This window comes from Hyla sarda, chromosome 4 (genome assembly GCF_029499605.1).
Source record: "Hyla sarda isolate aHylSar1 chromosome 4, aHylSar1.hap1, whole genome shotgun sequence".
Taxonomy (NCBI): domain Eukaryota; kingdom Metazoa; phylum Chordata; class Amphibia; order Anura; family Hylidae; genus Hyla; species Hyla sarda.
Window position 1 is genome coordinate 329782730 of NC_079192.1, and position 23245 is coordinate 329805974.

A 23245-nucleotide genomic window follows, 5' to 3' on the forward strand; every position below is an offset into this window, starting at 1 on the left:
CATCATATTAAAGTAGGATTTAGTACAGTGAAAAGCAATGTAAAGCAAATGTCCTCAGTATGAATATTAGTATACCTGTGAAATGTAATACAGGACGGCCATGTACTATCTCAGAATATTAAAAACACTTGTCAGGAGACTGAAGTGAACATGTGCAGATCTAATACTGGCAGAACAGATCTTCAGAAGTAGAGGTCTGTTCCTATTGTTCAGCATTATAGTATTGTGGCTAATTGTAGTTGTAGTTATAACCAGATTTTGTCCAGATGAATTTGGTCTTTCAGCCACATTGCACGGAAATATATTCATGGGGTATTCCAGTGAAAAACAATGTTTTTCATATCAACTGGCTCCAAAAAGTTAAACAGATTTGTAAATTACTTCTATTAACCCCTTAAGGACTCAGCCCATTTTGGCCTTAAAGACAATTTAATTTTTACGTTTTCATTTTTTCCTCCTCGCCTTCTAAAAATCATATCTCTTTTATATTTTCATCCACAGACTAGTATGAGGGCTTGTTTTTTGCGTGACTAGTTGTCCTTTGTAATGACATAACTCATTATATCATAAAATGTATGGCGCAACCAAAAAACACTATTTTTGTGGGGAAATTAAAACGAAAAACGCAATTTTGGTAATTTTGGAAGGTTTCGTTTTCACGCCGTACAATTTATGGTAAAAATGACGTGTGTTCTTTTATTCTGAGGGTCAATACGATTAAAATGATACCCATTATTACATACTTTTTTATTATTGTTGCGCTTAAAAAAAATCACAAACTTTTTAACCAACTTAGTACGTTTATAATCCCTTTATTTTGATGACCTCTAACTTTTTTATTTTTCTGTATAAGCGGCGGTGTGGGGGCTCATTTTTTATGCCATGATCTGTACTTTTTTTTGATATCACATTTGCATATAAAAAACTTTTAATACATTTTTTATAATTTTTTTTTAATAAAATGTATTAAAAAAGTAGGAATTTTGGACTTTTTTTTTTTTCGTTCACGCCGTTCACCGTACGGGATCATTAACATTTTATTTTAACAGTTCGGACATTTACGCACGCGGCGATACCAAAAATGTCTATAAAAAAAAATGTTTACGCTTTTTGGGGGTAAAATAGGAAAAAACTGACGTTTTACTTTTCTATTGGGGGAGGGGATTTTTCACTTTTTTTTTACTTTTACTTTTACATTTTTTTACATTTTTTTTTACACTTGAATAGTCCCCATAGGGGACTATTCATAGCAATACCATGATTGCTAATACTGATCTGTTCTATGTATAGGACATAGAACAGATCAGTGTTTTCGGTGATCTTCTGCTCTGGTCTGCTCGATCACAGACCAGAGCAGGAGACGTCGGGAGCCGGACAGAGGAAGAAGAGGGGACCTCCGTGCGGCTTTCTGAATGATCGGATCCCCGCAGCAGCGCTGCGGGCGATCCGATCATTCATTCAAATCGCGCACTGCCGCAGATGCCGGGATCTGTATTGATCCCGGCACCTGAGGGGTTAATGGCGGACGCCCGCGAGATCGTGGGCGTCGGCCATTGCCGGCGGGTCCCTGGCTGCGATCAGCACCCGAGATCAGCCGCGCATGACACGGGCATCGCTCCGATGCCCGCGGTTATGCACATGACGTAAATGTACGTCCTGGTGCGTTAAGTACCACCGCACCAGGACGTACATTTACGTCCTGCGTCCTTAAGGGGTTAAAAAATCTTAATACTACCAGTACTTATCAGCAGCTAAGTTTTTCTTTTCTGTGTGACCACAGTGCTCTCTGCTGACACCTCTGTCTGTCTCAGGAACTTTCCAGAGCAGCATAGGTTTGCTATGGGGATTTACTCCTACTCTGGACAGTTCCTGAGACAGTCAGAGGTGTCAGCAGAGGGAACTGTGGTCAGACAGAAAATAACAACTCAACTTCAGCAGCTGATAAGTACTGGTAGGATTAAGATTTTTTTTAATAGAAGTAATTTACAAATCTGTTTAACTTTCTGGAGCCAGTTGATATACAAAAAACAGTTTTTCACTGAAATACCCCTTTAAAGTTATTGGTCAGTTATTGGTCAGTACAAGGCACGCAGCACTGACAGCACTGGGCAAGGCATTGTGGCCTTTCTAAAGCCTTTTTCAACATCCCCCGATCAGGAGAATGAGCCATGATAAGACCGAGGGGCCATTTGCCCCTCTCCCAGCTCTGTGTCATGTGCTTGAGACACACTCTATAGACTTATGTTGGGAGTGTGCCTCGATCATGTGACACAGAGCAGGGAGAGGACTTACTGAGCATGGACTTCAGGCAACCCTTAACTTACAATGGCCTCAATATACAATAGTTTCAGCATACAATGGTCTTTTCTGGACCATTGTAACTTGAAACCAGACTCAACATACAATGCTATGGACAGTCTAGATATGCGAAACATGTCAGTGGCTGGAAGAACTGACCAATCAGAATGGGCATTTTACTGGTAAAACCCCTGTATTACTGAAGCGTATGCACTGAATTCCTGTCTGGTAGCGCCCCCTACAGTACAGGGAGGTATTACATGTTCTGTACTACTCTTAACCTATGCTACAGTTACCTGCTCCTTTGGACACCATGTAAGGACGGCTCCATTTTACTTTTTTGGGACACTGTGTGTACTGTTCAGGACCCTGAAGAAGCCCCTGTCCTCTACATAGACAGTGATTACAGCTTCCAGCAGATCTTTCTTACTTTTACATGTAAGGATTTGCTTTATCTATATTAGTTATCTACTTATTTTTCTTTAATCCTCACTTTTTCCTATTTTTCAATGACATTTTGGGGGCTTCAGAACCAATTACCAGGTTTCCATAGAGTTATGGTCTCAACATACAATGGTTTCAACATACAATGGTCGTCCTGGAACCAATGAATATTGTAACTTGAGGGACCTCTGTACTCCCAGCTTGTTCTCCTGATCGGTGGAGGTCTAAACACTCTGAACCCCGCCAATCAAAACTTTTGACATGTTGCTAGGACATATTTAAAGTTTTTCCAAGTGACAGTGGCTATTTAAATCTATGGACATGCAATAAATGACCAGGAGACAGGAGCAGCCAGATGAGGAAGATGGGATCATGGTTTAACTTAAAGGGGTACTCTGGTGCTCCAAAGTTCTGAACATTTTGTGTAGAACGCTAGGAACCGGAGGCCGCGATCGTGATGTCAGTATCACACCCCCTCATGATGTCACACCACACCATGCCCCCTCTATTCATGTCTATGGGAGGGGGCGTGTCAGCTGACACGCCCCCTCCCATAGACATGAATGGAGGCGGCGTTACATGACGCCACGAGGGGGCATGGCCGTGATGTCCCGACCACTGCCACAGAAACCCAGTGTTTGTTTAGAATGCCGGGTGCTGCGGGAGATCACGGGGGTCCCCAGCAGCGTGACCTCCGCAACAGGCATCTTATCCCCTATCCTTTGGATAGGGGATAAGATGTCTAGCAGCAGAGTACCCCTTTAAGCTTTGGATATACATTGGTGTTCTGTGAAAAAGGGATGCCAACATATACTGTGGTGTACTGGTAGGGGCCCTTTAAAGCATTACAGTCATTAAAAACAACTTTTAAGATGTTGATCAAACATGTCCTCTGAGAGATCCGTCCATTTCTCTGCATAGAAGTCTTGGATGGACAGTAAGCAGAGCTAACTCAGGATTTAAATGGATTAATCGACATGTCAAATGTAGTTTCTAATGACACTAATGCTTTTGTATGATTCAATAGTGCGGTCTGCTGTGCTTTAGAGTGCTGCAAAAAAAAAACATATACATGTAGGAAATGGGCCAAACATAGTTACTAGTTGACTATGTTTGGGCCATTAAAGTGAATGGGGCCACTGCCAGCACACCGCAGTATATGTTGGCATCCCTTTTTGACAGAATGCCAATGTATACCCTGTGCATAAAGTTAAATCATGATGTAAACAGCCCCATAGTAGGTTACCACATTGGGTTAACCTGACATCATACAGGCTTTTCAGTATATAGCTGTCTATGAACATTTGATTAATGTTGACCAAACCCACCTATTATGGCAGGACTGGCCAACTATATAATGTGTGTTGGGGTCTTCTAATTCTCCCCAGATGGCAGTTATCAGGGGAGACAACATGCTTTGGGGAGACAACCCACCACAACAGATGAGTCTGGCAGTGAAACAGGTGAGATAACAGTCAGCAGAAAGCTCATTCAGCCAAAAGCTATAAAAAGCTATACACAAAAAGAAGTAAAAAAAAGTTACGATATAAAACAGAATGCAAAAAAATTCAAATAAACACAGCCCAAACCAACACAAAATGGCCACCCCATAGGGTTTCAGTGGGTTTTGTTTTTTTTCTAAAAAAAAACAAAAACTTATGGGCAGAAGTTTATTTACTTAACTTTCACCCTAAGAAGCGAAGACATTTTTTTAAGGTGAAAACAAACAATCCGGCACCACATGTGGCTAAAATGTGGCAGCCAATCACCGCACAATTTTGTCTGCAAAGTTTGTCTGCATTGATTGGCTGACGCATTTTGGCTGCATGCAGCTGCTGGATCCTTTGCTGACTTCAATGTAATATTCATTTTTAGGGCAATAAAGTATCATTTATGGCGTTTTTCTTTCATTTTGTGTAATTTTTTTACATGTTTTTCAATGCCTAGTGGAAAAAAGAAAATATAAAACCTGCGTTACTATGTCCTCTATCGTCAGAGTATCTGGTAAGAGTCTGTCTTAACAGCAAGATGTGTAATACTTTCCAGGTACTTTTTATATTGAACACATTTATAGGTGGAATTCTACCATTGTAAAACACACAGTATAAGATGCAGTCATAGGCCCAGGTGTTCTGTCATTCTTATGACTGCTGCATTTCTTTAGGCTTCATAAGAATGCATTATTAGATGTCAAAGAAGGGACACTTTTATACTTATTTTACAGCTGTTGTTTTTTTTTTTTTTTTTTTCATTTTACACTGTGTGAACCCAGCTTTATAACAGAAAGGCAAACAAAGCAAATAGTCTGACCCAATCACAAAAAAGGGGAGGTTTAGGGTGCGTTCACACTGAGTAATTCAAGAGGAATTTACTCGAGTAATTCCTCTTGAATTTTCCGCTTAGAAATAATTAACATCTGTTTTGCCATTGACTTCAATGTATTTTACTCTGCACTGTTCACACTGCATAAATTCCTCTCGCGGAATTCCGTTCCACTAGAATAAAGAACATGTTCATTCTTCTTGCTGAATACGCGAGCAGAAGTCTATTGAAGTCAATGGTAAAAAAATTTCCGCTCAAAATAGTTTTTGTGTGGAATTTGCATGGAAATTCTGCGTGAAAAAAAATTAAATTAAAAGGGAAATTCTAATTGGTGGTTGTAGTCCAAAAAAAAAAAAAAAACAGTTTCCTCCTATATTCTGCGCGGAATTCTGCGTTATTTTCGCATTATTTTTACACTAATTTTGCTTGAATAAAAAAACGCAAATTCTGCTGCAGAATTGTTACGCAAGGATTCCTCTCCAATTCCTCAGTGTGAATTGCCGATACCGATAATGCCCAAAATTGTGATTATCGGCCGATAATATCGGGCATACCGATAATCGGTCGATCCCTAACCCTTATGCTCCTTTATACTCCAGGCTTGTCAAAGTAAAATCTACCATGTTTATTAAAGGGGTACTCCCGTGGAAAACTTTTTTTTTTTTTTTTTAATCAACTGGTGCCAGAAAGTTAAACAGATTTGTAAATTACTTCTATTAAAAAATCTTAATCCTTCCAGTGCATTTTAGGGGCTGTATACTACAGAGGAAATTCTTTACTTTTTAGATTTCTCTGATGTCATGACCACAGTGCTCTCTGCTGCCCTCTGCTGTCCATTTTAGGAACTGTCCAGAGCAGGAAAAAATCCCCATAGCAAACAGTTCCTAAATTGGACAGCAGAGGTCAGCAGAGAGCACTGTGGTCATGACATCAGAAAAATCTAAAAGTAAAAGCATTTCATCTGTAGTATATAGCCCCTAAAAAGTACTGGAAGGATTAAGATTTTTAATAGTAAAGTAATTTATAAATCTGTTTAACTTTCTGGCACCAGTTGATTAAAAAAAAAAAAAAAAAAGTTTTCCACGGGAGTACCCCTTTAAGACAGGAACTGAGATCTATGCTTGCTTTGAGCAGCCGCACATTTGCACTACAATTTGCACCATTTTTTGTGGAATGGCGAGAGGAGTAAAAAGCTACAAATTGTAGAGCAGATATGTCATGCACCAAAATTTAAATTGTGACTTTCTCATTCCAAACTAATGTGTATAAATAAGGAAAGAACCTTCAAACTATATTGAGAAGGTGCAAGCATCCAGTAGGCATATTTAGCATGGACCAACATTCAGTAGGCTCTCTATCAGTCAGTGAAAATGTTAATAATCTGCAGTAGACAGTAGAACAGAATAGGACAGATTTTAGCACAGTTATCGGTTACTGAAGTGTCACATTTTATAGTCTTTATGAAATATCTCTTTGTTCTCTTTGTTTTCCTGTATGGAGAAATCTTATCCTCTAAGTAGAAACTAGAGCTTGTTTCCATTAAGATACACTCACTGGCCATCACGCCACACTATATAGCCAAAGAGATTGTAGTTCAATCCTACTTTTAACTTGTATTAACTGGTTAGTCTTGCAACACTGGGCCTGAATCCAACCAAGGGCCAACATCTGTAGAGTTTGTATGTTCTCCATGTTTTTGTGGGTTTCCTCTGGCTACTCCTGTTTCACCCCTACACTTCAAACCATACAGATAGAACTTTGGAATTTCGATAGTAAGCCCCAAGGGTGTCATCGGCTGATGTGAGGTATGATGATCTGTGTATAGAGTTGCTGAATGAGTAGGCACTATATAAATGAATAAAGTAAATAAACTATTATACCCATCGCAGTTGTGAATGCCATTATCAGTGTTAGTAAGGCCTTATGAAAAAATCTAAAAAATGGTAAAATTGGCAAACTAATTGGAGACACTGGCTAGTCTTGAAGGTTTGGGCCTATTTTTATGATCATTAACTCTAAAAACAAATTTGCGAAGTTGGCTGATGTTGTCATCATTGAGACAAGTTTACTGGCAGATCCAGCTGTTTTCAGCTGGATCTGCTGAGAACAATGTAACGTCTACTGACAGCTATAGTGGCACAATGGTACTACCACCCAGCAGTGATGTGTGGGAAAAAGATAATTCTTGAGAACCAGTCCTCTTTTTCCCAGGGTTGGGCTATATGGTTACTGTATTTGGATATTTTGTTTTTTTAAATTGTAAAAAAAAATCCCATCCAGCTACTAAAACTGACTGCAGTCCTATGTAAATTACAGTGTTGTAAGACACAATAAACACATATGAACTATTCCTGTTGTGTTACTATAGTTATTTTGTGGCCCCAGCCTCAGAAATTCTACTTCCCCAGTGCAGGAGGAGAGCAGTGAGTTCAGAGGCAGCAGCAGGGACAACAGTCGGGACAGGCTCTGACGCACTTCTAGCCTTTATGATGCCGGGTTTCCGACCCATATAACATGTCAAGTATACACGTTGATCACTTCTATTCACGATTGTTTTCTTCCCTTTCCAAAATTCCTACTTGCACAATGTTTCATTCTTTGTAGACAAGTGACGGATGTATTTTCCAAATGGAACTTGACATTTGTTCCGTTCATTAGTAGAATAAGTAATAAGGGGCATCTGGACTGAACCTCACCCCAACTTCTTTCTTCTTTGGGAACGTGCAGCTCTTTCATGAATACGTTGCTCTAATACATTTCTCATGGAAAGCACAGAAAGGTTTATGGGAGTGTGAAGAGTCCATTGTGATGTCTTAGGCCTACAGCATGCAGTGTGGCAATAATTCCAATAATGGTTCCTGATGGACTTTTTTGTGAATAGATACAAATATGGTTGAATATGGTATATGAATATATTTGAATATGTCCTCCCTGGCCAAGAGTAAAGTGAGACAGGGAAATAGAGAGCGTTTTAAAACTGCATATGTTGGAAATGGTGCAGATTTCATAGGCGATGAAAGCAGAATGAAGTAAACTTGGATCCTTTATGCAGGATATGACTGGATGTAGTACAGATTGGAGTCTACTTCTCAATTCCTCGAGACGCGGAGGATCCTGTTATGTTGACTTTTATGGTTGATACATAATGTTCTAACCATGAATTTAATGATTCTTCTCTTCTACGATACATATTCCACATGCTTACAAATACAGAGAATGGGAAGGATATGTTGCAGTTTATTAGTTCTTGTAATTCTTTCTCTCTTTGGAGATGGTCCATTGTAGTCCAAATCAATGTCATAGAAATGAGAATTCCTTATGATATTAAATGGGCATGGCCGTAATACTGTCTGTTTATAACATGTACTAAAGCATGCAAAGATGCCAGAGTTTATTGTTCTTGTTATAGCTATTTTTCCTGGCTATACCAGTGATGAACCTGTTGTTAGGATTGTCCATAAACATGTGAACAGTACATAGACACTAGTAACTGACATGTCCGGGCAGTCTCTGAAGATGCAGCTCTATCCTTACCAGCTTCTCTTTACTGCTTTCCCACTCAATATAGACAGAAGAACAAAGGTAATTGACCAATAGTTTTTTAAAAATATTTAAAGCATACTTGTCCTTTTAAATGTGAAAAATTCTGCATTATTTTGATGTATTACCTTTCAGAATGGTGACAAGGTGAAGTTAGAGCTCTTACTGCTGTTACTGAACTCCTGAGAGTCCCCCCCATGGTGCACAGCTATTTTATATTCTCTCCATATCAAGCGCTGGGAAAATAGTCAGGCTGTTCTTGATACTTTCTGTATGGGATAATAAACCACTGTTTTAATAATTTTGGAGTGCTGCGGAACCTCTTTGCCTGCATCTAATAGGCAGACCGTGACCGGGACTGTGCTGATGGCACCCACTATACCATTGTATCATTGGGTTGTGCTGCTTACTACAACTCTGGAGTATATGTGTATATATATATATATATATATATATATATCACACAAGAAAACGTCCGGCACTCAGGAAGATGCAGATAAAACTTGTCAATGGCTTTATTCACACGCTGTAAGGTAGGACACAATCTGACGCGTTTCGCACGCTCAGGTGCTTAGTCGTAGATCTACGACTAAGCACCTGAGCGTGTGAAACGCGTCAGATTGTGTCCTACCTTACAGCGTGTGAATAAAGCCATTGACAAGTTTTATCTGCATTCTTCCTGAGTGCCGGACGTTTTCTTGTGTGACTTCTATTAAGCCGGGAGCGTTACCGGTGTCCGCAGCACGAGGTCGTGCAGCAAACTCAAGTGTGGTGAGCAGCCTTACCTTGTCTGCACAATATATATATATATATAAATATATATATATATATATATTCATATACACTTTATACAGAAACAAACCCATACACAATATATATCCAACCACAGTCCTAGCACACACACAGGTGTAGAGCTCAGTACATTGTGGGAGCTCTCCTGCTCCCTGCCTGCTTTGTGCTCTCTGCCCTCTCCTTCCCATCCTCCAGTGTACCGACAGCAGAAGAGGCATAAAAGCCTGAAACTGAAGAGTTGGGAGAGGTGTCCAAGTTGAGTGGAGGGAGCAAATGAGTACCCTGTGGGACAACAGACAGTGGGAAGCTGGGTCTTACTGCTCTCCTCTGGTGCCCCGTGTGAGGCCTTTGATACCAGCAGTCCCGTAGCAGACCGCTAGTAACCTCACTAGTTATTTGGCTGAAGGGGCCACAGTGCTCCAGCTGATTGGTAAGAGGCAGGAATTTAATCCCTTGATTCAATTTTCATAGCCTATCCTTAGAATAGGCCAACACAGTTTTAGTCCTGGAAAAGAAAAAAAAACATTGGGATCATCGAAAAACATTGTATAAGAAGCTAATGGACATCTTGTTTTTTATGATAAACCAATGATAAAATAACAATGTAAGAATATTTTGTTTTGTGTTCTTTTATTAATATTTCATTGTTTTATTTATTTAGGATATTTTTCCAACAGAAAGTGCTAACAACAGGCGATCTGCACCAGTTTCCCCACGAAGCAGTCCAAATGATGTCCGACCAGTGCTCAACATTCAGTACAACAATCCATCTAGACTCTACACAAACGAACAACAACAATTCTATAGAATCACATCTTTCTTCACATATGGGCAGGATCAATATCTCTTCTCCCCAAAGGTACGGTCACTCCTGGGTCTTTATTATATATTTATAAGCACTGTTGCCTTGCAGCATTGGGGGCCTGGGTTTAAATCCATCAAGGGTAACATCTGCATAAAGTTTGTATGTTCTACCTGTGTTTGGGTTTCCTCAGTTCCCCCCTACATTCCAAAGCATACTAATAGTTCAATGTTAAATTTAGATTGTGAGCCCCATGGAGGACACGGACTAATGTTATTAATGACAAGTTCTGGGGAATATGTTAAAGCTTTATGAATAAAGGAAATATTATTATTGTGATGAATGGTGAACATAAGACATCCATACCTGTCATCATAAATTTTTAAGAATCAGCCTCTAATTCACTTCAGGTTTAATGTTTTTACATGATTTGGGTTCTTTGCGAGTCATTTATGTAGTTGTTTCCTAATTGTCTAATATATTAATGGAAAAGTGGTCACCAGAACACTAGTGGTCACCAGTCTGTCGCAGTCAGGCTATGCTGAGACCATAGCAGTAGAATAGGATCAGAGGTGTAGCTATAGGGGGTGCAGACATAGCAGTCACAAGGGGGCCTAAGGGGGCCCCAATGCACATCTGCCCCATAAGAGACCAGTATTTTATAAGTGGCACATGGGGCCCTGTTGCAGATTTTGCATTGGGGCCCAGAAGCTACAGGCTACACCTCTGAATAGGATTACTTAAAAGGTGAAGTGTATACCGTATTTTTCGCCGTATAAGACGCACTTTTTCTTCCCCAAAAATGGGGGGGAAAAGTTGGTGCGTCTTATACGGCGAATACTCACCTATAGCGGCCATCAACGTCTGGGACCCGCGGCTAATACAGGACATCACTGATCGCGGTGATGCCCTGTATTAACCCTTCAGATGCGGTGATCAGTGCTGACCGCCGTGTCTGAAGCGAAAGTGACACTAACCCGGCTGCTCAGTCGGCTCCCGAACAGCTTACAGGACACCGGGAGGGACCTTACCTGTCTCCTCGGTGTCTGCTCCGTGCCGGGATCCCCTGCATTACCGGCGCTCTCCTTCGACGTCATCACGTCGTCACGCGCGCCGTCCTGTCATCCAATAGGAGCGGCGTGCGTAACGACGTGATGGCGGTGACGGAGAGCGTGGATCCCAGGGAAGAAGGCGTCGGGGACACCACGGGGCCGCGGCAACAGCGATGGAGCGACATCCAGGGCAGTGGTGACAGGTCCAGAGCGGCGGGGACACGTGAGTATTAATTCCTATACCAGTGGTCTTCAACCTGCGGACCTCCAGATGTTGCAAAACTACACCTCTCAGCATGCCCGGACTGCCAACGGCTGTCCGGGCATGCTGGGAGTTGTAGTTTTGCAACATCTGGAGGTCCGCAGGTTGAAGATCACTGTTGGGTTCAGAATCTTTTTTTTCTAGATTTTGCACCTTTAAAATTGGGTGCATCTTATATGCCGGTGCGTCCTATAGGGCGAAAAATACGGTAGGTCTAGGTATTATCTGATGTACCATGCATTACAGTGGCAGTGTAGTAAAATACAGAATGTCCAGCTGTACTTAATCATATGGATGTATACATTTATGCTGGAAGGAAATCTTTGTGTATAGAATGATACTGTCAAATATGATTTACTAAACAGAATTCATACAAAGTACACAGTATACATTATTAGTTGAAATATACACAGTGTTGTAAATAGACTACAATATTTCTTTTACCATGTATAAGAGCAGGAGGAGATTTCAATAAAGTTTGGTGGTAGTAATTGTCTTGACAAATGTCAAACTACATTTTCCATGAAATATAATGGCAGGATTCAGCAATCTGATGGAATATTTTACTGTATCAAAATGTGTAAATCCTAAAGAGTAATTTCCACATCGTGGAGAAATGTTTCTTAAGATTCTTAAAGGGCAATTCTGATTTTAGTAAAGTCATCCTAAAGCATGCTACTCCAGTGCTCCGTTCTCCTACCCAGTCTCTGCTGCTGATCTTCTGGACCTGTAGTGATTGGTTTCACTGTAGTGGGTAGGGTTGGGCAGGAAAGTGTGTCATCAGGGAACAGAGGCACCAGGAAGGTGAGTATGCTGTACTTTTATTATCTTACACATGTAGCACACTTCAATTTTTTTAATACCTAATTCACGTGTCAATAATTTCCAATCGAAAGTCTGTTCTCCTTGGCTTTTAAACTGGAATTGTAAAGGGGTACTCCCGTGGAAAACGTTTTTTTTTTATAGATCAACTGGTGCCAGAAAGTTAAACAGATTTGTAAATTACTTCTGTTGCAAAATCTTAATTCTTCCAGTACTTTTTAGGGGCTGTATACTACAGAGGAAATGTTTTTCTTTTTGGATTTCTCTTATGTCACGATCACAGTGCTCTCTGCTGACCTCTGCTGTCCATTTTAGGAACTGTCCAGAGCAGGAGCAAATCCCCATAGCAAACCTCTCCTGCTCCGGACAGTTCCTAAAATGGAGATCAGCAGAGAGCACTGTGGTCGTGACGTAAGAGAAATCCAAAAAAAAAAACATGTCCTCTGTAGTATAAAGCCCCTAAAAAGTACTGGAAGGATTAAGATTTTTTATTAGAAGTACCGTATATACTCGAGTATAAGGCGAGTTTTTGTCCGGGCGTGCTGGGTGTTGTAGTTTTGAAACCTCTGGAGGTCCGCAAGTTGAAGACCACTGCAGCCTTCATCATCATCCAGACCCCCCCCCCTTTTGTTTTGTACTCACTCACCGTCCCTGTGCGTCGTCGTCAAGGCAACATCACTAGTCCGGGCTGGGCCCGGAGCGCGGAGAAGAGGCCTCCCCCCCGGTGAAAATGGACAGCCCGCAACTACTAACCTTCCCCACCGGACGGTCCCTGCAGCATAGATGGCCCGGACCAGCTCACCTTAACTTCCCGCCGAGGGGAGGTGAGTTCAAAACAAAAGGGGGGTCTGGATGATGACGAAGGCCGCATTGGTCTTCAACCTGCGGACCTCCAGAGGTTTCAAAACTACAACACCCAGCATGCCGGACAGCCGATGGCTGTCCGGGAATGCTGAGAATTGTAGTTTTGCAACATCTGGAGGTCCGCAGGTTGAAGACCACTGATGAAGGGATTGACAGGCGGTGATGATGGGGGGGGGGGGGGGATGACGGGGGTCTGGATGATTACATGGGAGGTATGAGGGGGATGATGTATTTCCCACCCTAGGCTTATAGTTAAGTCAATAACTTTTTCTGGGTTTTTGGGGTGAAATTAGGGGCCTCGGCTTATATTCGAGTCGGTTTATACTCGAGTATATACGGTAATTTACAAATCTGTTTAACTTTCTGTCACCAGTTGCTAAAAAAAAAAAAAAGTTTTCCACGGGAGTACCCCTTTAAAAGGAACATTTTTCACAATGCCTGACTAGCTATAAAGTGTTATCTAATATAGCAGATGTCTTTATATTTCCCTAAAGTGTCTTTTGACAATGTTTCATTGAACATGAGATGTTCTATCCAATTCTTATAACTATACAGAACATGGGCAAGTCTTTGTATGTTTTTCATTGCATTACACATAGTTCATTAGTACAGATAGTTATTGCTAAGTGCTCCTATTATATTTGTTCTTAACAGTGTTGAACCACAAAAAACTGCCCCAAGAAGCCGAAATGGAATAGACATTGAATCAGATGTGTACAAAATGCTACAGGATTATGAAGAACCCGTGTCACAGCCTAAGCAGTCTGGATCATTCAAATACTTGCAAGACATGCTTGAAGCTGGAGAGAATGGTAAGTATAGCTTTTTATATAAACTGTTCTTACTTGACATAAGTCCTAAATTTCCCTAACCCTACAGAGTAGGTAACACACAAAGCCCATCCAACAATAGGCAGCCAACATGCAGTTGGAGGCGCTTAAATGGTCACTCTCATTAAAAAAAATTTTTCTATTGCACTCCTTATGGTAAGTAAAAATGTACTTTCTATAATGTACTTTGTTTTAAAAGTAATGACGTTTTCTATGTTTTATTTGTGTTTTAAAAAGCTGCCACTACATGTCTCCCTACTTGTCCAGAGCACATGTACCCCCATCTCTTGCGCAGACTTTGGACTTCTGCTGGCCTGGCAGAAATCCAAAATCAGGAAATGCCGCCTGGAGTGCTGAGGAGGTGTGTGATGCCTTAGCCAATCATAGCTCATCTCACACTGAACTGCTCTGGGCTGTGTGTAGCAGAGTGAGGGAGGAAGTTCTCCCCTGTATGGCTTTAGATGATGTCACGCCTGCTGGGGAATGCCTGTTCCCAGTCTGTCTGTAAATCTGAGACTGAGCAGAAAATACAGAGCAATATCAAGGAAGAAAAATTAAAAATAGTAAAAATAAAGGTTTATAAAATGTAACAAGATCATGAGAGGTACTCTCTAACTACCATAGTAAGAGACTGATGGTCATAAGGACTGCTACAGGTCTAAAGTCTATAGGGGGAATTTATCAACCAAATGCACCATTGTTCTGGCGTCTAAAAGTTGTTAATCCTTGTTGATGTATAAATTTGCTACTTTTTACAATTTTACACCAAGCTCAACAAGTGGGTGGAGCTTCACAGGAAAGGGGCATGGCTAACCATGGATGCCATTTTTACTAAAACATATAAAGGCTTGTCAGCCAATATGTATCTAGCTGAAACAGAGAAAGTAAGACAGGCAGTCGCGCCTAAACTGGGCATTAGTAAAGAATAATTAAATAACTGAACTGTAACAAAATTTGTCAAATTGAAGCATCCACGGGTGTCCATGGAATTTAAATATTACAGATGTAAAGAATAGTTTATATATCACTTAGGGCTGGGCGGTATGACCAAAAATGCATATCACAGTATTTTTGCAAGTTATGGCGGTTCCACGGTATTTAACGGTATTCCCCTGAGGAACTAATCACATATGACCCCCAGGCGCTGCTATATTTCTCTAACACCCCCCTCTCCTCCAGGCCGTGGCACTTTAAAATGAATGATTTGCGGGCCGCACTTTAAATGAATGACTTGCGGGCAGTGGCGCTGGAAACGATTAAAGGAAAACTGTCAGATATTTTCTCCCGCACTATCCACAGGTACTGATGGATAGTGCGGGAGACGCTGATTCCAGTGAGCCCTACCTTGCCCGGATCCGCCCGGCCGTTAGCCCGCAATTCGCCCCGTACTTTTATTCTATGTGTATATCTTGCTGTAACTGGCATGGGCGGGGCTTCTGCAGCTAACTGGCACTGAAGTCAGCGCAGCTTATGAATATTCATCCCCCCTCCCTCCAGCTTTCCCTCTCTTCGCCGCTCCTAACTGGAGGGAGGGGGGATGAATATTCATAAGCAGCGCTGACGTCAGTGCCAGTTAAAGGGGTATTCCAGGCCAAAACTTTTTTAATATATCAACTGGCTCCGGAAAGTTAAACAGATTTGTAAATTACTTCTATTAAAAAATCTTAATCCTTACAGTAGTTATTAGCTTCTGAAGTTTTCTGTCTAACTGCTTAATGATGATGTCACGTCCCGGGAGCTGTGCATGATGGGAAAATATCCCCATAGGAGCTGCACAGCTCCTGGGATGTGAGTCATCAGAAAGCAGTTAGACAGAAAACAGCAACTCAACTTCAGAAGCTAATAACTATTGGAAGGATTAAGATTTTTTAATAGAAGTAATTTACAAATCTGTTTAACTTTCTGGAGCCAGTTGATATATAAAAAAAAGTTTTGGCCTGGAATACCCCTTTAATCTGCAGAAGCCCCGCCCGTGCCAGTTACAGCAAGATATACAAATAGAATAAAACTACAATTGCGGGCGAACGGCCAGGCAGAACCAGACAAGGTAGGGTGGGAGAAAATATCTGACAGTTTTCCTTTAAGTTGCGAGGGGAAAGCTGTCAGCTTCCCCTGCAAGCGCTAAAAGCCAGGCTTTTAGCGCTTGCAGGGGGAGGTGACAGCTTGCCGTGGCGCACATCTCATTCATATAAAGCGCTGGAGGCCCGCAAGTCATTCATTTAAAGCGCTGGCGGCCTGCAAGTCATTCATTTAAAGTGCGGCCCGCAAGTCATTAATTTAAAGCGCCGCGGCCCGCAATTAATTAATTTAAAGCACCGCGACCTGCAAGTCATTCATATAAAGCGCCGTCGGCTGCAAACTCAATCATTTAAAGCGCTGCTGCAACTCATCTGCGGCTGATAATTCATTCATTCGAGGGGGGGAGGGGCCCAACCGGTATTGCGGTATGGGAAAAATTAATATCATGCAGGGAAAAAATTTCGGTATTCGGTATGAACCGGTATACCGCCCAGCCCTGATATCACTTATGTATTTTCTTATACATTTACAATATTTGGTGAATGATAAAGTAAGTACTGTAGTGTGTTACTTTTTAGGCTTAGGCTAAGAACAACTGAGATATGAACAAAATGTCTAATGTGAGAATTTTTTGATTTTCCCTTCTTACAGATTTTATGGGAATGTTATCTTATTTACTTGTCATACAACTTAGGAAAAACTAACTGGCCATTTTGTTTGCCGAGCACAAACTATCAAGAACCTAGGATATTACTGTGGCTCTACAATTTGTGATCCCTTATTTTAATGTCGTCTTCTTAAGCATCTCTAAATGTTTTAAGACAGAATAAAAGCTTTGTATTAATCTTTTTGGAGTATTTATTATAGTGCTATTGTTATTCTGGAAATTATGGTGTGAACAAGTCTTTGAGCAGGTCTATGGGTGGAATTTATTGCAGTTCTTAGAATAGGTGGAACTTATTGCTTTGACCAATCAGGTTTACTGGTGAAGAGGTGTGGGGGTGAATTCACAAGATAGGCCAATGAAATGTCAGCGTATAAGAGAAGCTGCTAAGTTATGTAGTGTAAGAGAGCTAGATGTAAAGTATTTTTTGCCCAAAGTGTAATTTTTTTTCACGTACAAAGATGCATTTTAATATTTTCCTAAAAATTCTGCACATCCAACCTTTAAGGGTTTGTCCATTTAAAAACGACTTATAGAGGATAAGTGTCTGATTGCTGGGGGTTTTTCAACCACTGGAACCCCGTGATCTCCAGAACTGGGCCATGGCTCTCCCCGGCCATTTCATCCATTAATTTCTATGGGAGTGCCTGAGTGCTGTACTAGATTGCAAATAGTACTTTCCTAGTGATTACTAATAATAATCCCCTTGTGCTTGTGCTTTGTCAGGGGGCATGTCCGTTCCGAAGCACAAGCCCCCTGACAAAGAACGAGCGAAAATTACGTTGGGGTCGGAGGTGGTAGGTAGGCAGCAATGCATGGCAGGATGATCTGATTTTGCATTTGTATATTTTGCATGTTTTCTTTGTCTGAGGTTAAAGGACATCTGCAGCGTGATTAACACTTATTCCCTATCCACAGGATAGGGGATAAGTGTTTGATCGCGGGGGGTCCGACCGCTGGGACCCCTGTGATCTCCTGTACGGGGCTGCGGGTGTCCCGTGCAGGGGGCGTGCCGGCCGCAGCATGACATTGCAGCCGGCACGCCTCCTCCATACATCTCTATGGGAGAGGTGGGGAGGCAGCATTCGTGCCTCCCCGCATCCCCAATAGAACTGTATGGGGACGGAGGAGACGGAGGAGACGGGGCGTGACCGTCGACCACTAGGTCGACGCTACGCGCCTTAGCGCTCACCATGAGCGTGTATGGCGGCGCCCCGTTAGGGAGATCGCAGGGGGTCCCAGCGGTCGGACCCCCCGCAATCAAACACTTATCCCCTATCCTGTGGATAGGGGATAAGTGTCATACCGCTGCAGTTGTCCTTTAAACTTATGCCATTCTCTGGTCCACTGTTTGCCTTTATGCCTTGTGGATTCACTATTCATTCTGTTACCAGTATCACCACTGGCATTACCTGTAACATTTTCATTTCCCTGTATTCCATGCTGTTGTGCCCACCATAACTCCTCCACTTTTTCTGTTGTTGTCAATTTGGTGCCTTGTTTTTATACTCTTTGCTACCTTTTAAATGTATGTCTATCTTTGCATATATGTCCAATAAAGTCACCTGATACTCACTAATGTTACCGTATATACTCGAGTATAAGCCGACCCGAATATAAGCCGAGGCCCCTAATTTCACCCAGGAAAAGTTATTGGTATAAGCCTAGGGTGGGAAATACATCATCCCCCCCTGTCATCATCCAGACCCCCATCATTAACACCCCCGTCATCATCCCCCCCTTCATCATCCCCCCTTCATCATTACCGCCTGTCATCATCCCCTTGTCATCATCCCCTTGTCATCATCCCCTTGTCATCATCCCACACCCCCCCTTCATCATCCCCTTGTCATCATCCCCACCCCCCTTCATCATCCCCTTATCATCCCACATCCCCCTTCATCATCCCCTTGTCATCATCCCCACCCCCCCTTCATCATCCCCTCATCATCATCCCCCCCCTTCATCATCCCCTTGTCATCATCACCACATGTCATCATAATCACCGCTTGTCAATGTCTGATACAGTGGTCTTCAACCTGCGGACCTCCAGATGTTTCAAAACTACAACTCCCAGCAAGCCCGGGCAGCCATCGGCTGTCCAGGCTTGCTGGGAGTTGTAGTTTTGAAACCTCTGGAGGTCCGCAGGTTGAAGACCACTGCGGCCTTCGACATCATCCAGCCCCCTCTCACCCCCTTTAGTTCTGTACTCACCTCCGCTCGGCGCTGGTCCGGTGCTGCAGGACTGTCCGGTGGGAGGTCGTCCGGTGGGACAGTGGTTCCGGGCTGCCATCTTCACCGGGGGGCCTCTTCTCCGCGCTTCGGGCCCAGAATAGAGGCGTTGCCTTGACGATGACGCAGAGGGACGTTGGTAATGAACGTACCTCTGCGTCGTCGTCAAGGCAACGTGACTATTCCGGGGCCGGGCCCGAAGCGCTGAGAAGAGGCCCCCCCCGGTGAAGATGGCAGCCCGGAACCACTATCCCACCGGACGACCTCCCCACCGGACAGTCCTGCACTACCAGACCAGCGCCGAGCGGAGGTGAGTACAGAACTAAAGGGGGTGAGAGGGGGCTGGATGATGTTGAAGGCCGCAGTGGTCTTCAACCTGCGGACCTCCAGAGTTTTCAAAACTACAACTCCCAGAGTTGTAGTTTTGAAACCTCTGGAGGTCCGCAGGTTGAAGACCACTGAGGGCGGAGAGTTCACTCGAGTATAAGCCAAGGGGGGTGTTTTCAGCACGAAAAATCATGCTGAAAAACTCTGCTTATACTCGAGTATATATGGTATATGTTCATATTCCTAGTTTTTGTTAGCTTCCTTTTTTTTAACCTGTTCTATTTTTAGTTGGGCAAATTTCTCTTTTTGCTACCTGGGTTGGCAACTAGAGATGAGCGAACTTCCAGTAATTTGATTCGTCACAAACTTCTCGGCTCGGCAGTTGATGACTTTTCCTGCATAAATGAGTTCAGCTTTCAGGTGCTCCGGTGGGCTGGAAAAGGTGAATACATTCCTAGGAGAGTCTCCAGCTACCTGAGCGCCTGAAAGCTGAACTCATTTATGCAGACTAAAGTCAGCAACTGCCGAGCCGAGAAGTTCGTGACAAATCGAATTACTGTAAGTTCGCTCATCTCTACTGGCAACCTACACGTTCAACTTTTCTTATACTTATAAAGATATATAATATACTGTTATAATGAACCTGATTTATGTCATCACTGTGTATCCTCCTCTCCTCAGCTGCCCATTCACCTTTTGACTTATGCTGGGGTACCTTCATGGTAACTTTACCTCCCCATCTCTCATTCCTTATGATAAATAACCTCTCTGATGTCCCAACCTTACAAACATATTAGTGGGATTTGAGGCTTGTAAGTAAGGGGGAAATTGATGATCTCCTGTTACAGAAATCATACTATTCTCCCTATTTAAAATGTTACTTCTTCATCTTGAGGGTAGGGTCACACGTTGCTTATACGCAGTATATATCACGCTGTGTATAATCCTACAATGAGGCAGTGGATGAGATGAGTGAAGCTCAAAATCTGCTGCAAATAGCTCGCAGAGACCCCGCCCCTTTTCAAACTCACAGCAGGGAATACACTGCAAGTTTAAAAAGAAATACACCCTTGTGAATGTTCTCTTAAAGGTTACCTCTCATCAAAAAAAACATTTGATATATTATAGATTAATGTATGCAGAATAACTTTACAATTGCATGTTATTAAAAATATGCTTCTTTCTATTTAATTTTCCACTTTGAAGAAATGACCACTAGGGGTCTCCCTACCAGTCCTGGCAGCAAGCATTTCAGACTCATGCTGGAGTCCTAAACACTACGAGCTGCCAGTCTGCTTTGTTCACAAAGGAGAACACTCAGAGCTGCCAGCCTGCTTTGTTCACAGCCTGTTTGGCTGTGAACAAAGCAGGCTGGCAGCTCTGAGTGTTTAGGACTCCAGCATGAGTCAGAAATGCTTGCTGACAGGACTGATTGGGAAAAATACAATAGAAAGAAGCATATTTTTCATTAACATGCTATTGGAAAGTTATTCAACATTCATTAATCTAAAATATATCAAAAGTTTGTTTGATGAGAGGTAACCTTTAATAGAAAACACACAATGACAGAGCTAGGAAGAGTGAACATCATCTGCAGTTGCTGGTTCCTTGACAACTTAGTGGTGTTCTACAACCAAAGCAGAAGGCAATTGTGGGAGATGAAAACCAGAGCAGTGGAAGCAGTGTCTGGTTGCTTACAGTGGCTGCCTGTCAGCTTTTGGTAGTACTGTAGCTGCAGCTGCCATACGGGAGATCATCGGTGAGCTGGTACTTAAGGCACCAGGACGAACATTTACGTCCTATACATAACCGAGAGCATCGGAGTGATGCCTGGGTCATGCGCGGCAGGTCCCAGCTGCTGATAGCAGCCAGGGACCCGCTGGTAATGGCCGACATCCCCGATCGAGCGGATGTCCTCCATTAACCCCTCAGATGCTGTGATCAATACAGATCACAGCATCTGCAGTGCTGCGATCACTAAAATGGATGATTGGATCGCTTGCAGCTCTGTTGCGGAGATCTGATCATCCAGAACGTCAGTCGGAGGTCCCCTCACCTGCCTCCGCTGCCTTCCACGGGTCTTCTGCTCTGGTCTGAGATTGAGCAGACCAGAGCAGAAGATGATCGATAACACTGATATGCAGAGGGCATAGCACTGAACAGTATTAGCAATCGAATGATTACTATAAATAGTCCCCTATGGGGACTATTAAAGTGTAAAAATAAAAGTAAAAAAAGTGAATTTTTTTTGTTTTGAAAAATCCCCTCCCCCAATAAAAATGTAAATTGTCCCATTTTCCCCATTTCACCCCAAAAAGTGTAAAAACATTTTTAATGAACATATTTGGTATCGCCGCATGCATAAATATCCAAACTATTAAAATATAATGTTAATGATACTGTACGGTGAACGTAAAGAACGTAAAAAAAAAAAAAAAGTCCAAAATTGCTGCTTTTTTATAACATTTTATTTCAATTTTTTTTAACAAATGTATTAAAAGTTTTATATCAGCAAATATGCTATCAATAAAAAGTACAGATAACGACACAAAAAATGAGCCCTCATACCGCCACTTATACAGAAAAATGAAAAAGTTATGTGTCTCCAAAATAGAGGGATTTTAAACGTATTAATTTGGTAAAAAAGTTTGCGATTTTTTTTATAAGCGCAACAGTAATAGAAAAGTATGCAATCATGGGTATTATTTTAATTGTATTGACCCAAAGAATAAAGAACACATGTCATTTTTACTGTAAATTGTACGGCGTAAAAACGAAACCTTCCAAAATTGCGGTTTAATTTCCAAACACAAATAGTATTTTTTTGGTTGCACCATACATTTTATGGTAAAGTGAGTGATGGCATTACAACAGACAACTGGTCGCGCAAAAAACAAGCCCTCATACTAGTCTGTGAATGAAAATATAAAAGAGTTATGATTTTTTTGGAGGAGGAAAAAACAAAAACATTAAAATTAAATTTTCTGAGTACTTAAGGGGTTAAAGAGTGCATCTCATGATCTTGTTAAACGTTATAATCCTCCCAGTTCACTGCCCCCTTCATCATAAACCACCCCCTGCTTTTATTTTTATTATTTGTTAGTTTTTCTACCTTGATATTGCTCTGTATTTTCTGCTCCGTCTCAGTCAGATTCACAGACAGGAAAGGGGCGTTACCCAGCAGACTGTGACATCATCTGAAGCCATACAGGAGAGAACTTCCATAGCAGTTCAGTGTGAGATGGGCTATGATTGGCTAAGGCTGCACACACACCCCCCTCAGCATTTCCTGATTTTGGACCTCTGTCAGGCCAGCAGGTGTCCAAAGTCTGTGCAAAAGATGGGGGGAAATTTGCTCTGGACAAGTAGGGAGACACCTAGTGGCAGCTTTTTTAAACACAAATAAAACATAGAAAACTTAATATTTTTTAAACAAAGTACATTAGAAAGATTTTTTATTTAGAATAAGGAGTGCAATAGCAATAATGTGTTAATGAGAGTGCCCATTTAAGTCTATAATGTTACGATTAAACTCTTGAAGCAGGACACCAGACCTGCAGGGCCAGAAAAAGGCACTTCACTCATACTACATTACAATTGGTTGAAACAACATGAATGATAGAATAGCAGGGGGAAGTCAGTGCAGATAGGTAGAAGTAAAGAATGTTATACTTGATAAAGGAGACCACTGTGATACACATGATGTCCATGACTATATTGACTATATGTCTACCAATGAATATACTCATGCATTCATAACTTTGTATCTACATTTGGAACAAAACAGGTAAACGAGAATAACATCTATTATAATTGGAGGCAATTTAAAAAGAAATCAGATAGAACTGTTCCAACAATAGCAGCGTAGTCTGCACATGGAAATCCATGGATATATTAAATGGACTGTAAGAGTTGAGGATGGGTTATGTCAATACAGCTTCACAAGTAGTTATCCATTACAGGACCAGGCAATTT

At 41.9% G+C, this 23245-nt stretch overlaps 1 protein-coding gene across 1 annotated transcript in view; it reads left to right on the forward strand.

Annotated features, from left to right (window-relative positions):
* The window catches only part of LOC130369613 (PDZ and LIM domain protein 4-like), a 197718-nt gene that overhangs the window by 167131 nt on the left and 7342 nt on the right, over positions 1-23245 (forward strand). Inside the window, 3 exon segments of the mRNA XM_056575051.1 lie at positions 10058-10180; positions 10182-10255; positions 13853-14010. Of these exon segments, the coding sequence (XP_056431026.1) occupies positions 10058-10180; positions 10182-10255; positions 13853-14010 (355 nt within the window).